Source organism: Hippichthys cyanospilos, chromosome 7 (genome assembly GCF_059441005.1).
Source record: "Hippichthys cyanospilos isolate Australia breed blue-spotted pipefish chromosome 7, RoL_Hcya_1.0, whole genome shotgun sequence".
NCBI lineage: Eukaryota > Metazoa > Chordata > Actinopteri > Syngnathiformes > Syngnathidae > Hippichthys > Hippichthys cyanospilos.
In genome coordinates this window covers 18,055,203-18,073,923 of record NC_142375.1, presented here as the reverse complement: position 1 = coordinate 18,073,923, position 18,721 = coordinate 18,055,203, and the positions used below count along the sequence as shown (strand labels likewise).

The following is an 18,721-nucleotide window of genomic DNA, read 5'->3' as shown; positions in this document are numbered from 1 at the left end:
CCCCCCCCAAAAAAAAACCATTAGCATTGCATCGTGAACAAAAAGTAAACCATTGTTAATCATTTGAATTCAGCAAAATGTGACTTATGGGGTTTCAGCACACTGCAAGTGAAATATATTGTATATGTTTATACTCTATTATTATTGTGTGCTTTTTTTATTGTTGTTGTTGGCTTTTGGAATTTGTGTTGCATCAGGTCTTCTCTAGGATTTATAATGAGATCAGAGTAGTTCTTTACATTTGTGGGTCATATTTGTAAAAAAATACATTTTGACATTGCCTACAATGCTATATAAAATTGAAAATTAAGAATTATTTATATTTGTAAGATTAATTTTTTAAAATAGGCAATGTGAAATTAGATCTTATGTATTATATATATATATATATATATATATATATATATATATATATATATATATATATATATATATATATATATATATATATATATATATATATATATATTATTTATTTATTTATTTATTTATTATTGTTATTCATATTGTTGGCTGTGTTTACTAATGTAAAGTGAATAGAAAAAAATTAATGTGGCCCTTACATCTTGCTGATTTTCTGTATGATATATGACTTTTGAGCAAGACAAACTGGTGTTGTTAGGTGCTCATTTTCTTCTTGTTCAAAATAGTCATTCGTGATTTGCATTCAAGGACGAAAATACACAATCATTATATTGCAAAAAAGCAAGCAAAAATAATTGGTGCCTTGAGATAGGAGTTTGATTTGTTCTCTAACCACACATGTAAGCCAAAACACATATCTTATATCATCGGTTCCCACTGAAATGACTAGAATGTCTAGATGGAGTCTTTTGTGTACAAATTAGCCGACGGACAGAAAAACGGTGTTTCTCGCCGCTCCCCTGAGGAAAAGCGCAAAGAATTGGTAACCCATCACAAAGTGATCCGTTTCCGTCTGCACTTCCATCTCTCTTTTTGCCTGCGATAACACACTTTACTCTGTGACATCAACTGTGACAACAGCGCTGACAGCCTTGCTGCTGGTTTAAGTGATTTCAACTGACTGATTTGAACGGCCGCCTTTTCACTCTCCTCACAGCGGCGAGCACCTAAAGCCATCCAGCCGCCTTCGGAGACGAGTGATGCTCTCGACAGCGACAGACAATGCTGGCATTTGAAACCGTAGAATTCAGCTAATATAAACTACAGATTTGATGCGTTTTTTTTTTTTCATGCGTGACAAAACAAAAAAAACTGTGTCGGGAACTAGTCCGCTTTTTGCAAATTGTCAGGCTCACTTCTTTAATACAGGAACTACAAGCAGGGTTTGCACACGTTGGCTTCCTCAATTAATTTCAGGGAACAATGGCTGGACGGGTCTTTGGCAAAGCTGCCTTTATGATGCCAGCATGCAGTTGTTTTCCTTCAGGCCTTTTTTTTTAATACTCGACTGCCACTGTTCCTCTACTAGTCTTGTCCCCATTGGAAAGCATTCCCTTCCACCAGCAAGGACATTGCTTTAAATCTGCTGATTTTATTATTTCAGACAAATACTCTTACTCTTAGTGGCTTGTAAACCACTGTGGAATTTAAAAAAAAGAAGAAGAGAAAGAAAGTCGTTGAGTTTACAGGCAAACATTTTTTCAGACACCTTCCATGAAAACAACATCTGAAAGCACATAGAAAGATTGCGCAACAAGAGCAGTGACTCAGACCTCTGTCGAGGCCAAACAAAAACTGCAGACAGACAAATAGAATAAGATTGCTTTCAAACATACTCTTAGTGAATTACTTCTGAAACAATATTGTGCTCACAAAGTTTTGTAGGTTGTGCTAATGCTCAGTGCAAAAAAGTGGTAGAATTACAGTGTTTTGTGTGTTGACGCCAATTTGATAAAAGTTGATAAAGCAATGATGTCATTGATATTTTTTCAAGGCCGTACAGAAAAGTTTATGAAGTATTCAAAGTATGAAAGACTGTCAACTTGTTGGTTGGCTTCAGTGAACAGGTGTTCAAGTTAATTCTCTAATTTCCATGACAATCAAGAGGCCACTCCTGCCTTTTAAAGACTCACAAAACACTGAGTGTCACAAATACTCCAGTGTAGTATGTGAAAATGATGACACCAAGGAAAAAAAAAAATCCTGCACCTCACGTGCATATTTCGGCGCATGAGACTATAATTTATATATTCAAGATTCAAGAGATTTATTGTCATATGTATACTTGCACCACACATAAATACTTATTCTCTTCACTTCCCCGAGCAGCAGACTACATTCCACAATCGAGTAATAAATAAGCAAGAAATAGCAATAAACAGAGACAATGGTGCTAATAATGTAGTGCAAATTTTTTAGTGCAAAATATTGTTTATGCATGCAGTAGGAGGCACATTAGTTCTCCAATGGAGGTACAAGAGGATTAACCATTTCTGCAAGTATTAGCAAATCTTATTTAATGCTTTTAATGCCTTGAAAGGAACAGGTCATTTTTCTTTTTCAATTCGAGAGTGAAGTAACTGGAACACAAATCAATTTTGTTAAATAGTGTTATAGTGAGTCCTAGCCAAACGTTGCTTGTCTTCATTTTGTTTGACACAAATTGTCAGTCATGATGACATTTTCCAGCAGAAAAGCAAGATACAAAAACGGATGAGGTGACACCATCTATCGCTTAGTTTTTGACACAAATACACAGATGTACGGTACCTCTACAAATGTAGCTCCAAAGTTTAACAAATAATACACAAATGGCACAACACTCTCTTTGAAGTCTTTTTCTTTTTTTAAATCCAAAAATGCTTTGCGTCGGTACTTGAAAGAAAATATTTCACAGGGGTTACATCACTTAAAAAAAAAAACATTAAGCACCACTGGACTATCCTATTGTTTATATCCACTAAATGCTTTAAATCTCAAAGAGGCTATATTGATTTCAGATATAGGTCACATAACTAGAAAATAGAAACTTTCTGATATTGACACTAAATTAGCAAGTGCACTTACATTTACCCACATACAAATCCTGCTTTGAAGACTACAAACAGCTTTCAGTAATTCATGATAAGCTGCTGAGAAGTAAATAATATCGTCCAAAAAATGGACCTTACGGCCAGTTAATTGACAAATGAAAATGCGTACACGGAGGAAATACCAGAGGGATAGTACTTTCCTGTTGGAACACAAACACCTCTCGATTCAGGGGACAGGAAATTTGCTTCCTTCCCATTGTGTTGAAGCTTTATTGCTGCCACTGGGCCTATTGAGATTACCAGAATCCTCACGTCAAGAGCATTAACTTGTTATTTACCTCTCAACAATCCGCAAGTGCGGCAGCCAATGACTGATTGCTATATTATAGTGTTACAACGGGTGTTATGATATGATGCAAAGCACAGTGGAATTCATGCAATGCAAACACCTGATGTAAATATTTGTAAAAGCCTTATTAATAAACATAACTCACAGCAATTTAGCAGCTCAGAATGCTGCTTTGCTCTTTCTATAGCAATTTATTTTTTCTATAATTAAACAAATGACCTCATGTTAAGGGTTTGGGCAATAAAAATCTATGAGCACTTGCCTGAAGTAGTCTGGTTGGAGGCCGTTTGAACCATTTTTAATCATCGTTTCATTAAGTAGCTTTTAGAACCTAGAATCTCATCTGGGAACACCGCCAAAAATAAAGGTTTGGGAAGAGCAATAAGAGAAAATGTAGTGTAACCGATGATTCTAGGTTCAGAAGTTTAGGAATTGGAAGGGAGGCTTGGAGATTTCAGATTTTATCGCTAAAAACATTCATGTATGCACACACTAGTTTCAATGACAATGGGCATGGGGAAAATGTAGATAACTCTTGAATAACAACTCGATTGACCAGACGGTTCTGCTTGAGAGCCTTGCGTCTCGAGTTTCCGCTGATTTCACCAGCTCAATTGAATCGAACCATTTTTACAAAGGTCAAGCCTCTACATCCCAGTTTTTGTTGTTGTTTTTTAATCCAGACAAGAAGCCAATTGTTTGGGCTATGTCAATGTTTATCATGCAATTCTAACAGTAAAACTTAAATATACAATCTGTTGCATGTCTTCCTATAAACTTTCAAATTTGCAGTAAACCACTTATTACTTCATGGCTAAGAATTGTGGGTAATACTGTCTAAGAGATGATGAGCTGAACATTTCTGGCAGGAAGTTTCCACTGTGGGTTTACAATCAGTCAATATTCAGGTGTAGGTCATTTTATGTCAGTTTTTCTCAACTATTTTTGCCAGGCCCCCCTAGAAAAGAGAAAACTTTTTGCCACCCTGTCAATGCACTAACTAAAAATAAGATTATTATTGATGAAAATTGTTTAAGTATACCTACACATGTATCTTTTTTAACAACAACAACAGAAAAACGCAATATAAATCCATTTTCAGCAACCGGTAATTATTTTTATCGCGTTTATACGGGTTACAGCTTAGTCTAAAACGAAAAAAAAAGAAGCAAGTGCACCAAAGTGCCTGAAAAAAAAGAAAATGATGAAAATTATTACTTTATAGCAATTACATTCCACATGACAAAAACCAAGCCTTTTTCCTGGGATCATCCGAGCCCCCCCTGGCATCACCTCGCACCCCCCCAGGGGGGCCCGCCCCACTATTTGAGAACCACTGTCTTATTTCAAGATTCGGGTTTCTGAAACATTCAGATTATGTCTGTTGTGCTTAAGCAAAGGAGATTATGTTAATAGTTACCCCGATTGAAACCTTGATGTATGGATAACGTCATGGTGCAAATCGACATTATTTCCGCTTCTTATTTTTTACTGTTAATAAAACACATTATATTCAAGTCACTTAGCATAGAAATGAACTATTCCTTTTCCTTTTTGGTCCAAAAGTGCGGCTCATTGTTGCGTACGAGCCCTGTTTGTTTACTCCAAGAAGGAGAACCCGATGAATTCAAATTAGGCTCCTTAGGAAACTTCAACACAACATTGACTTTTTCTTCATCCCCCGCTCACTTCAACGCTTTAAATGGCATTGCGAGACATAGAAGTACTTTTGTATTGAAAAGACTCAAATTTCTTGCAATTAGTGGTTCTCTAAGAAGTGGTTATACTCCAAATTACACCTTTTTTGAGGACCATAGTGCAGAAAAAACGGATCGTTGTAGAACCAGTGACGTGCAACCAAAATCTGTCATTTCTACTCAATATTAGAAAATAATCATGACTTAATTATGAGCAGTTTGTAGTTACAGTATTACTGGTCACACAAGCAGAACGAATCAATGTAAAATGTATTCATCATGAAGCAAAACTTGTTTTGTTTTTTGTTTTTTTTGGATATTTGTTGGAATTCTTCCATTTGCACTCCACAGGTCTGATCTAGTGAGTATTGCTTTCGACATAGCAAAACCAAAATGACGCATCTCCTTGTTTCTGTCACACACACGACTGTCATCACAACAAGAAATGGGCTCCCCTCTTTACATTAACAATCTGCATCACAAAGTGGAAATATTTTCAGCAAGATGAAGCATACAGGAGATTATTGATTGATACTTGGGAGGGTTTACTTAACTTAAAACAACTAATTTAAAAAAACATGTGAAAATAAAAAAAAAAAAAATTAAAATTTTAAATTAAATTAAATGAAATAAAATAGAAATTTTAATTCATTAAATCAGTAATTAAATTATAAATAATTTGACTGATGTAATGATACCATTAAATAATTTAAAAATTAACTAAAATTAAATTAAAAAGGATATAAAATGATTAACAATGCCAAATTTTGAGGCCTGCTCCAATTTTCAGAGGAAATGCTATCATTCTCGCTTAAGGCTTGGGAAATGTCATACAAATTCCTTTGATTTGCATTTGATATGAACTCCCAGCATAATTATCCCAAATTCTCCATGACGACTTCCTCTGCGAGGCCATTGCGCCACATATCAAGCGACTATTTCGTTCTGGTTCTTTCCTTCAAAGTCGCCGCCAGCTGTGACGCGCAGCTGCTCTCTGATCACAATTATGTCGTTACATTCTTCTAAAGGCCCCCGTCGCACGCTGCGGATAAATGGCGCGATTGATGTGTGACAAAACCGCAGATGGTGAAGCACAATGCCCTCAATGTTTACGTGGAAGCGGTGGGGCTAATTGCTGCTACAGTGGAGCTTTGTCACCACCGCCGCTATTGACAACTCGGAACACCCTTTTGAAGTCTTGTTTATTTATAGCTGGGGTGGGAGACAAGTCTAACCTGGAAGGATTGTCGCTGCTGCAAAACCAAAAGCTCTTGTCTCGCATCCTCTTTAAACCTTTAAACCTCTTGGGACGACAAGGGGTCATCGGTTATCAAACCTGAGGAACGGTGTTGGATTATTTTGGCTTAAGAAGGTCAGAGAGATAGAATGGAGCAAGCCCTAAACTGACTTTGAAAATGTAGTGGAAGCCAGTGAGGATTTTCTAAGAGAGGTGAGATGTGTTCTCACATCTCATTTTATTCAATATTTGGGTCGGTTTATACAAAACACGCCAGTTTCAGCTCGGCTTGTGCAAAATTAGTATTTTTTAGGTTGTTAGATGGATAAAAAAACCTGAAAATTGGATCAAACTGACCAAATTATTGGGTTGGTCTTTTTTGACCAATGATTGAGTTATTTTAAACCCACCTGGGCATTGAGTCTGAAATTTAATACGTTTCCAAGCTTGTGAAAAGTGTGCAAAATGGAAACATTTGATGGGCAGTCTATCGACTCATTTTTGTGTTTTTCTTTAATGCGTGTTCTCCTTTTTGAAGAACGAATGACGCAAAATCTACTGAGGGTAAACGATAAAAGCAACAAATGTCAGCGTGATACATTTCAGTTGTACATAACTGCAAATTCCATCTGCAGCGTTAGATCAATACTTTTCGGACAGTCTCACTAAAATTGAGCATTATCATCTGTGTGAAATCACAATTTTTGTACCGCATCCCAAGGACTCCCACTGTGGGTTTTTTTTTTTTTAATTCTCTCCAAATTAAAATGACTTAGCAAGGCCACAGGCCAAGGTTGTCAGGTCTTAGTGTGGTCGGAAAACACACAAACAAACACACACACATACATATATATGTACTATTTTGGTTGAGTCTAAATCTGTGATTGACTTCCCTCCAATTCATCATGCATTAGCTGAAGATTTTTTTTTTTTTTTTTAGGGAGGGAGTGGAGCTTGGGTGTGTTTATGACAGTTGCAAATTATCTGGGTCTTCTCAAACCATGAAACCTGATTGTGCTAGCTAGCATTAGCCATGTAAACAAGTGAAGTCTGATGGATAAAATGGACACTTGAATAGGTTGAACATCGCCGCTAATAATTTAAGATGATGTTTACAACTAAAGTTATCCCTCAATAAAAAAGTCAGAAATTATGTTTTGTTTTCTATCTCCAAAGAATTCTGGGGTGCCGCAAAATTGACACTAATGGAAGAAGGAAAGCATTATAATGGTTCCTGTCTTGTTTTTTTTCACTGTCAATGTGATCTAAAATGAGGAGCAGACAGCAACATAAGAAATAATCAAAATTGTTGTGATGTTTTTACATTTTTACATGTTGAAGCGAACAAATGTAGGAATGTGTAAGTGCATTTTGGTGGCATTTTGGGTTTTCTGACATTTTGGGGCGTTCAAGTTTTTCTAAAGCCGTCTTTGTGGCCTGTAAGCTAACATCTGCAGCTAACTAGCTAGCACAGCTAACCATCCACGACCGCTGATTATTGGGATTAAATTCTTTTCTTATCAAGAAGTTATATAGTGCGGAGACCCAACGGTCAAAAGAGTAGCAAACGATGCCAGTGGCTAATTGTTGTGTAGCAAAGAGCTCCACATAAAATTTGGTGGGTCCGTCCCCTTGTTTTTAACATCTTTATCGATGTATGCATGCTGGTTTTGAATGGGCAAATTACAGTTCAGTTCACATTATTGGAAAAAATAAGGGGGGGGGGTTACCATATTGATCATTCCTAGGGGGTGCTTTGATAGTTGTCTGTTATTTACTGATTCCGCCCCAAAAGAATTGATTTAGTAAAAAATGAACCATGCTAGCTCAAGCTGCTCTTTGAAAAAAATAAAAGGTTCCAGAAAATATGGAGTAAATTACATTGACCAGCATTACTGATTTTGAAGGCTCACAGCCTTTGATTAGATTAAATAAATAATAAATAAAATAAATATATATATATAAACCTACTCTCAGTAATGAAGCCAAGAAAAATCCTATGAAGCGAAGAGAATGGGCTGTCAGGAAAACTTAACAACTTTGTGAAAAAATAAGGATTTAATTAGCAATTGTGGGTGGGTGTTTCTCAATAGTATTTACAGTCAATTCAATAACCGTGCAGGCTGCTGACTCATAGCGGCTTTCCCTTTCCTATAAATCTGAAGTGAAAATCCTCGAGTGACATTTCAGTTTCCGTCGGTGTCTCACCAAGAATGAAAAAAAAAAGGAGAATGTTCCAAGTGTTTGAGGACAATACATCAAAAACTCCCCATTAAAAGCTGAGACTGTGACCACGGGATTAGTGTCAACATTTATTTAACCAGTTTTAAACAACTTCAGCAGTTTAGCAGACCTGCGGTAAATCCCACTAAAGCTACAGATAATACGCAGCATTATGGGTAATCTGGTCCCTGAAGCAATTAAAGTCCAGGATAAAAGTTGACATGCCCTATAAACTAAACTGCAGCATTGCAAGCCAAGTAAGGTGTGTGATGTAATATTGTTGTTACGTACATTACAGTCCTTTTGTGGTACTTGATATGTACATGTATTTAAAAAAAAAAACTTTTGGCTTGACCTCCAAGTTTGAACAATTTCCCCCATAGGAAATAAAGACAACAGGGTCAAACTGTCGGCATCGTAAAAGCGTTATTAAATATCTGAGCTATTTTGAGCATCGGTTCGTGTCGTGGAAGTGCAAAAGCAGCAAAAAGTTTGAGAACAAGTGACTAAAGTATTGGGATGCCACACGAAAAGCATCAGCGGAGTCTTTTAGAAAATATCTAAATACATAATAAACAGATACAAATGAGCCACTTTTGTCAATTAGTGGAGAACAGAGATCAAAATAAACAAAATTTTTAAAAAAAGCTTTTTTTTGTAAGAGTCCAGACAGTCAATCACTATATCAAAGTATTCCGCATAGCTGTAGTTTTTTTTCCATCCACCAGGGGGCAACCTCCCAGTAAACAAAGGGAGACAGACAAAGACACTATCAAAGTATTTTGTTTGAACTGCTATTTTACTTGCCACCAGGGGGCACGCTAAACTAGTAACAGCATCGTGAACGTTACTGTCGTGTTTGTGCAGTATTCTAACTGTCAGAGTGTGTGAATGAATTAATTGAATGCTTATTAATTTAGTACCAGCTATTTTTCAGGCCTTTCTTTAACTAAACACTTGGAAAAAAACAAAGCTGAGCTGCGATTGGTCGTTACTTTAGTTCATATTTTTCATATAAAAATATTTTTCTTGCATCGTTAGTGGTTTCATTTTAGAACAAAATGTTATTAATGCATTGGATGATGTATGTTACATTTTAATCATGCAAAACACAACGAGTTACTTTGTGTAGTACAAGAACATTATGTCCTGAAATTCGTGTCCCCTGAAATAAATTTTGACAGCCACCCAGTAGGGGGAGCCCTTGACCATGCCTTCACTGTGAATTTAACAATCAGCAGTCATTGAGTAGAAACTGGCAGAAACGGACTGCGTTGCAATGTATCAAAAGCTTTCATACAAAGTGCCTATTGACTAAAACGGTTACTGCCCCGTCAAAAGGATCTTATAACGATCATGTTCATTTCTCTACCGTTTTGTACGTCCTCCATTCCTCATGTGTGTGTGTGTGTGTGTGTGTGTGTGTGTGTTGATTTTTTTTTCTTAATCATTAACATTGCTTATTCATTGATTTGTGTGCTGCCAGGAGAAACTGAAAGCGAAACATCTTCATCTCTCTGCAGCCTCCTAAAAAACATTTTTCGTTTCAGTGCGGAACAAGGATGAGGTTCATCTGTTGCCTGCTCTTTGGCGTCTTTTTGAGGGGAGCGACTCCCGCGGCGCATGGTATGCATCTATCTTTGTGCTAATCTATTTTGATGGAGTAGTTTGACGTAATAGGGATGACAATTACTGATGTTTTTTTTCTAGGCAGGCTGTTACAATAAGAAAAAAAAATGGTGTTGAAATATTGCTGCTATATTGGTATCGTTGCAATTTATGGGGAATAAAAGCTATTTTCCTGCCGGTGTTTGTTCTTTGCACATTAGCTCGAAGGTGACAAAATGATTTAGATGAGTCATACCTTAATAGCATCAAGCAGCAAAACATTATGCACTGTTGGTCCTCTCTTGGCACTGCTGTTCGGCAATAGACCTTCAAAATTAAATGTCAGATATTATTTATAAATAAGAATCTTTTTAATTGAAAAACAAATCACACTTTTTTCTTTGACCCATAATTGAGTGATTTTAGACCAAATCCTTGCTTTAGAAACGTCCGCTGCAGTGCTTGCAATGGAGTTCCCTAAGGTTCTATTCCTAGCCCTAGTTTTTTCTCAGTATGTCATTCCCACTAGTATATATATATATATATATATATATATAAAGGTGTCCTTATGGACATAGTACATACATAAATAAAGTGTAAGAAATTATTTTGATAAAACCTTGCCTATTTTTCTTGAAAATTTTAAATGGAAGAAGAATGTTTAATATGTATTCATTTATAGTTAACATGGGGCATGGGTGGGTGGTATGTGGTTAGCATGTCTGCCAAACAATTCTTTTTTAAATGTACCAAATCTTCAATATTCTGTTTAAAATGAAATAAATTGCGTTCAATGCAAACACATTGTAGGAGTAAGTGCAGGAGGCCATATTTAATTAACAAAAAAGGGTAAGCAAAAACAGGACTCAGGGAACAAACAGGACAGTAAGAAACCGCCAAAATACAAGACAAAAGAATGATCTGACAGAAAGTGAAACTAAACAGGGAACTAAATACACAGGAACAAGACGCAGGGGAAGCTGATTGGTTGACACGATTGCTGATTGGTGGACAGACTCGAGGGGAAAAGAAACATAAACTTAGAACGTGAACAAAGTCACACAAAAACAGAAACCTGAAAACCCACAACAACAAAACAACAGATACCAACCGAACATGACAAAAGCATTTCCCAAGAGGACATTTGAGAGATGCCATTTTAATACGAATTCTGATCACATTGCGTCTTTGTTTACAGGATTGGTGAGCGTCAGCAACGTTACAGCCGAGTGCGGCAAGTCAGTGGCGATACATTGTAACGTTTCCACGTGGAAGGACGAGCTGTCAATCAAACATTTGGCGTGGTCCCTCAACCGCAAGCCTTTGTGTCAAGTGGACAGCGAGGGGGAATTGAACCACAGCAAAAATATAAAAAGCGACTTCCGCTGCGAGTATGAAAAAGGCCAGCTGTCGCTCATCTTTGCAAATGTGCTGCCGGAGGATAGCGGCGTCTCCAATAGCTACATGTGCAAACTGCGCTCCAACCGGGGAATTTCACATGGATACAGTTGGATAGAACTGCAAGGTCGGTCAACATCGCCGAGAATCGCTCCATCCAAAAAAATAAATAAATAAATAATTGAACTCACTCAAAATGACCAAAGTACTGTCATAAAAAGATGACACCACTCTTGGGTTATTTTGAAGGTTCTTAATTGAATAAAGTCATAGAGATTAAGGAAGAACCATAAAGTACTGGGCAATACATCGAATTGATGCAGTTCATTCGTCATTACAAAAATCAAAGATTTGAAAATTAGCTAAATCACGAACGAGAATTTGCAAAAATGGCAGAACGCTGGACGTGTGATTCACAAGAAATGTCTTCATGTCTTTTAGCTACTGACTACTTATTTGTGGCATTTAAAGGGATAGTCCATATTTTTAGGCATCTTTCGCAGTAAAAACTTAACATTTTGTCAATTGTTGACACTCTCTTAAACCCAACAATTAAAAAATAAATACAAATACCAGGGATTGAATGTATGGACTCCTAAAAACGTAAAATTACATCTTTGGGATTGAATGAGTTAATTTGATAGCTAAATTATTTTTTTACATACAATTGTTGACGAAATATTAAGTTTCTGTGGTTAAAATGGTCAAATATATGGATCAAGGCTTTAAGCAAAACCACAAGCTGTGAATGTTAAGGTTACATTGAAACAGACTTTTCATCAATACATGTTCTTTTTGTCTGAATATTATACATTTTACGATATATGTTATGTTAAAACAGACATTTAAACATGTTTTTAAAGGTAGTAAGTGTATATGAAAAATAGTTATCAACATTGACTTTCTATAGCTAAAAATGGTCAAATATATGGATTATGTCTAAGCAATTTATGCACAAGCTATGAATGTTAAGGTTACTTTAAAACATACTTTTAATCAATGCATATTCTTTTTGTCTGAATATTCTACACGATTTCTTTGTGAAAAATGTTTTAAAGGTAGTAGGTAGTTAATTGTTAAAAATATTAACTTTATTTAGGGTGTAGCATGCGGCAAGACTTTCTTTATTCTGACACGTTTTTATGATAACTGAGTGATTCTGATTTAGAGACCAAAAGCACTTGAGAGGGATATTGACCCATTCGCTCCTTATTACTACTGCGAAACTGGAGGTTCTTGGATCAATGCATCATTTCGAGTCCGGACCAAGTGCAAAATTAAATTGCAACCTGATTGTGTCTTCATCAGAGTGCTGTGGGATGGTCAAAGGCGTTCTGTCCAAAGATGGCCCCGTCTGCATCTTCAGCTCCGTCTATCCGGACGGAGACGTGTCGTGGACCCGTGCTTCCCAAAACCAGTCGGAAGACCCTTTAAAACAGAGCACTTTTAAAAGTGTGGAAGACGGCGGCTGGGTAACCGTTAAAAGTCAGATAAACAGCAATTCCACTGGGGACTTCACTTGCACCCTGACGAGCATCAACTCCGGGAGACAAATTGCATGCAATTTGTCTGAGGGAGCTGAATTCTTTCAGTATGGACTGACGACACCTCTGATCGGGAATAGCGTTGGATCTTTTGGCCCTTCCGTGACGCTTCTGTTGATATCCATTCTACTTGTTGTCGTGCATAAATGAAGGTTTTGCTTAAGGAAGTTCACCATTATATTGGAGATTGACCACAATGGCTAAGCGCTACTAAAATCTGTAGATAGGCGTATAATGAAGCAGTGGGCTGCCGTTTCATGTTATTGCTACAATTTCTATAGCCACTGCCATTTTTTGAAAAGGCGCATTGTCCCAATGGGAGTGAAAGGGTTAAAGAAAAACAGCCACGCCCCCTTTTTTCTATGAATAACAACATTGCGCAGGCTTGCTGTTTGAAACAGCACTGTCTAGTATGTTTGAGGGTACTTGAAAACAATTTACTAGCGGTGGAACTCTTTTATTACCACACCATTCCATTCTGATTTTTGGGCGTGGGATTCGATTTGATTCAAATAGAAATCATGTCGGCTTCAATCAAAGAATCAAAACAATTTCAATCTGCTTTGCAAGACAGAACAACAAAAGAAGACAAAGTGTCTATTTTTGTTTTCATTTATTACATTTTAATTCGCCGAAACATGCCATTTTTTCTCACCAAGCATGTTGACAACTAATACTCTTTGAAGCTATCTAACTTGTAGCTTGGAAATTATCGTATAAAATTATACAATAAATTGCATCTGCTTCATAATAAAGATAGAAGAAGATACATTGTCATTTCACCGAAAAATGCGGTACCAAAATCAATAAAAAAAAAACTATTGCACGAATGAATAAGAACAAGATTTCTCAGGACGTTTACAACAGGATATGAAAATAAACTAAAAGTGAGCAGCTAAATTGAGAGTACGGGCAAAGTATGAAACGTGCGCCGGGTTGTTAATCTGTGCAGTTGCGAGTATATCATTATCAATCGCAGACAGCAGATATGTGACGGTAAAAGCCCATTCATTTAGCAACAGCGAAATGTTGCATTTTCAGCCATGTGCAAAACGCAACAAGACTCTGTTGCTCTCGACGTCCATGTATTATATTTTAGTGCCATTCTGGTCGTTTCGGTCAAGGCACCGTCATCTTTTCATTCGGTCTCTTTGTAAAAGCTGCGGCACAGCCGATCTGGTTTTGAAACACGTTGATCGATCTTCGCCTTCAAATAGGATTGGGTACATTTAATTTCCTCCATCTTTGTTTTTGCGTGCCCTGCCACGCAGGCTTGACTTCCAGAACGCCTCCGACGTAGTTACACTGAGCCAAACAGGAAGTGGATTTGTTTTAAGATTTTTTTGTTTGTTTTTAATAACATCAATTTGGGACTTTTTTTTTCTTCCCCACAGCGCTATATTTTACCATTTATTTTATGCATGAAAATCAGCCGGTGTTTAGGGCAATAAATTACTAAATCTTTCCACCTAATCCTGCAATGTTCTCTCTTACCATGAGGTAAATGAGTACAGTACATCAAGGAATTATTACTAAACAATATTTAGAGTGACCCAAACTCGGTTTGGTGTAGGATAGGGCTGGCAATAATTCAAACCTCTATTTTTTTGGTTTTGTGTTGTTTTTCACAAAAATTTAATTTGATTCCCCCCTATTCCTTTTCACGATAAGTGAAAATGATGGAAAATTCAAAACAAGTTTTGCTTCTTTTTTTTACTAGCATTTAACATCGATGACGCTCTCTTGGAATTAAAGTGCAAAACGTTTGCTTTGCATGTAATACTTTTATAAACAAATGTAACGTTGTAGCAAAGTATGAATTTGTTAAAAATCCTATGCCTATGTCTGTATATTGGTTTTCTATTGTGTATGATGTGTTGTGTAAATTTATTTTGTATACTTTTATTATGACATGTGACGCTGCTCGGATGTTCCTGCTTCTTAATTGCCCTTACGGGATAAATACATTTTAATAACGTTGAAATGTATGTTAAGATCCATTTTAACCGGGCTTGGTGGGAATGAGTCAACAAAGCCTCACCTCCGAAAACTTAACTTCTTATCTCTGTGACCTCTTGCAAGGAATACATGCCCTCTTGCCCCTCTTTGTTTTGTTTTTGCTAATATACTGTTTTTTCTTGTTGTCTTATAATACTTTTAATTGACGCTTTACAATATTGCACTGCTAGGTGGCCTTTGGTGATATGAAAGGCGCTTCAAAATGAAATTCTGTCGTGTGGTTTCATAACAATGTGATAGGGAGATTTTGCTGATCGTGAGCAACGGAGCGCTGCTTTCACGGTCCAAAGGTTTATGATTGTGTTTCTACTTCCTGATTCGCATCAACTGTTAACTAGTGATAACAAGGGAGCAGCTTTTCTTGATAGTCTCAACAAAAGACACATATTGTGAAACTGGGTCACGTATAATATACGGCCAGAGTTTTGCTAGTTTTGCATTATTGTTTGTTTTCTGTGTTTAAAATGTTAAAATATATATATCACATAAGTTTTAAAGTTATTTAGTAGATTCTAATAGTAAATCAATAAAGGGACGGGAAATTGAAACAGGTTCCTTGGTCAACTATGACGGGAATAAAGTTTCAGTTAATGATTGTTTTGTAAATGATCACATTTCTCTGTAAATGGTCTGAACTGTATTGGTACTGGGCCAGTTTTTTCTGTCAAGTACAATCTGGTAAAAATAGATGACTCGACACACAGCAAATGATTGATAACATCCCTCGGTCAGGTCTTTAGTATCTATAGGCTAGGTTTTTTTTTCTTTGATATAATTACTAAATAAAATTAGAGGCATAAAAGTGGGCCATTGAAAGACTATTTATCCAAACAGCTTTTCCAAAACAGAAAAGTGCATTTTTCTTTTCAAATTAAGAGCAAAACAATGAGAACATGAAGCAATTTATTGCTAAATTGTGTGATAGTGACTCATTTGCAAAAGTGATTTGCCCCTATTTTGTTCAACATCATACAGATGCACATTATCAAGTGGCACCATTTTCCAGCAGAAGGGCCAGAAATAAAACAGATCAAATACATCTAGAGATATACTACTTCAAATATTAACTCAGCAGATGGCACCAGACTATGACTTTTAGTTTTGTTTTTGTTTGTTTCATCCACAAAAGCTTCGTGTTACTTGGCTTGAAAATATTTCACAGGGGCTACACCATTGAAATACGTTCTAGGTCAAGAAAACTGTGGGATTATTCCAACCAAATATTTTTTGAAATGTGGATGTACAAATCTTTATACATGTCTTTGTTATTTCCTGAATAGTTTGTTCCATATTTCTGAAATTCACAGATGCTGCCCAAAATTTGGACCCAAGTAACTAATCATACATATACAAGTTGGTTTGGTGACCTCTATACGGAAGAAATGTATTTGAAACATCGTTAGTAAAATAATAAGGATAAGCGGTATTGAAGATGGGTGGATAAAGCCCTCTTAGATATTTTTTTTGAAGTGAAGGCAGCGTATTTTGAGCGCAATGATCGCGTTAGGTGATCTTTGGTATCTGCTGCCCCCTGTTGCTCAATTCCAGATCTACATCCACGGAGCAATTTTTCATGGCGAATCAAGCCTTTCAACCACACGCACAATTAGCACGATTTATCCTGATCATGAGCCTAAAAGTTCAACACAATCCTACTCTTGGATTTCAATTCACTTTACTTTCGCGACAATTTAATTGCGTCTTCTGAATTCGAAGCTTTCTCCGTTTTTGCTTGAGTGCTTTTAATTCACGAGACAGCTGAGAGCATTTTCAGGCCACTGGTTCAAGTCAAGAGAGTAAATGCAGCTTTTAGCATGACAGTGCATTACCGGTGCGGTTGGGTCACATTGACCTGACAACACGCGCGCGCACGGGCCATGTGAAACATTAAGTGCAAGAACTCATTTTGTGCATCACATTACACAAAGATTATAATATTATACTTGCATGTTTTCCTGTATGTTATCAAACTGCCCAAATGGGCGTGCTCACTCACCTTTGTAAAGTGATTAAGCCGTTGAAGCACTATGCTAGTTCGTGTTTTGTGAGGAAACACATTTATGAACTCTTCATGCACTTTAAAACGAACTGTCAACGAAATGTTGGAGAAAAAAATCAATAGTTTTGCACTTTTTTGACGAATGCGGGTTGGCGTGCCTGGCCTGACGATCTTTTTCCCAAATTAATTCCAGCCGCGCTGATGAGCGGTCTGCCATCTTGTGGTTAGCAATGGTATTACATGTTTAATGGATCAGCAATAGTAAATACATTTATTTTCGGAAACTAATCAAGAGCAAAACTGGTAAAGAGGACAAAAATAAGTCACCTCACACATCTATAGTAAAGGTACTAAAAAAAAATTACATAAATTAAATATTGGGTGGCTACTTTGCTCTGAAATATAACCCCTGCAAAAAAAGTGTGTTTATTGTACTCGAACGAGTTGCCAAAAATAGCTTTTTTGTTTGTTTGTTTTGGCTCTCCATCCTTGTTTTTTTTAATACACATGTATTAAAAGCATATTTGAGTCCCATTCCATAATACATTCCCCTTGAAAAACGTATTTAGATGTAGTCTAATGTCATATTTTCCTTTATTTTGTGCTTCTAATCGCTGTAGTACCTAATCATCCAGATTACATCATGAAGCGCTTCATCCTGTGTGCAGTACTACTGAATATAGAGTTCTAAACAGTAAAGTAATTGACAAGAATCTATTTTTAATTTATGAATTGAACTACTGTCCTGTCTCGTGGTTTTGTGATTGAAAAGCACTTATAAATACCTCACCAGATGGAGGCGCAATTGTCAAACTAATAGCTAGGCTGGTGCCTTATACAACTGACTTGTTTGGATTAAAGCGATATGGTTAAATGGAAGGATGAGCAACTGACAATTATCTGAATTGCCCATGAATTCATTTTCAATAAATAAACCCTTTTAAATTTACTACCTACCCCACTGGCTTTTACCTACTGCAGTACTTGCCCCCTGTAGCTGCTTAGTTTGCATTATTCTTGCTCCTGAAGAGCCATATAGAGGTTCAATTTTACGTGCCTAAAGCTACACAATGACCTTATTTTGTAAGCGTAGAGGTGTTTTTTTTTAATTGTAAAAAGCAAATTGGATGTTGTTGCATTGGGCATTCAATGATTGACGACTGGCGGGGAACCGACACAACTGACAGCGGTGGTTTGTCCTGAGCCAAGGGCAGCCTAAACATTTGCATATTGTCTAAATTAAGAGTTTGTTGATTGGTTTGTATCAGAGAATGGCTAAAAATAGTGATGGCCAAATGACGCTTCATGAAGCACTGAAGCATCCAATTGGTTTGCGCATGGTTCAAAGCTTCATGTTGCATTATTTGCTCTATGGCGCCATCAAGTGGTCCAGACGCCCAAGAAGTCAACAGTGTTAAGAATTCTATGGCTATTTCTTTAGGGAAATGATATGGATATGCTTGTGTTACTATATGAACAAAATACAAGAAGTGCTATAAGGATAATTTGGAATTTCCTTTTTTGTTGAGTAATAATAGCTTTCCACAGATTGTTTGTTTACTTTTTTTAACCTTACCTTTTTTGAAGCACTCAAACGCAAATGTTCCCAAACGAGAAATTCTCCTTTTCCGTGCAGGTTCCATTGCAACAAAAGACAATGCTCTCAAAATGTTGTGCATAGCCGTTATGC

The 18,721-nt window shown here is 36.7% G+C and overlaps 1 protein-coding gene and 1 long non-coding RNA gene across 2 annotated transcripts in view; one reads left to right on the top strand and one right to left on the bottom strand.

Annotated features, from left to right (window-relative positions):
- Positions 1–15,555, top strand: part of LOC148421395 (uncharacterized) — a 16,447-nt gene extending 892 nt beyond the window's left edge. The window contains exons 2-4 of the mRNA XM_088419817.1: positions 10,014–10,089; positions 11,270–11,596; positions 12,778–15,555. Coding sequence (XP_088275943.1) covers positions 10,026–10,089; positions 11,270–11,596; positions 12,778–13,163 — 777 coding nt within the window. The 5' untranslated portion in view covers positions 10,014–10,025 and the 3' untranslated portion in view covers positions 13,164–15,555. The remainder of the gene's footprint in view (positions 1–10,013; positions 10,090–11,269; positions 11,597–12,777) is intronic.
- LOC148421394 (uncharacterized) lies at positions 10,340–17,188 on the bottom strand. The gene is made up of 3 exons (XR_015866187.1): positions 17,029–17,188; positions 12,759–12,897; positions 10,340–10,398 (listed from the first exon to the last, which is right to left on the bottom strand). It is a non-coding gene; the product is annotated as an uncharacterized LOC148421394 (long non-coding RNA).
- Between the last annotated feature and the right edge of the window lie 1,533 nt (positions 17,189–18,721).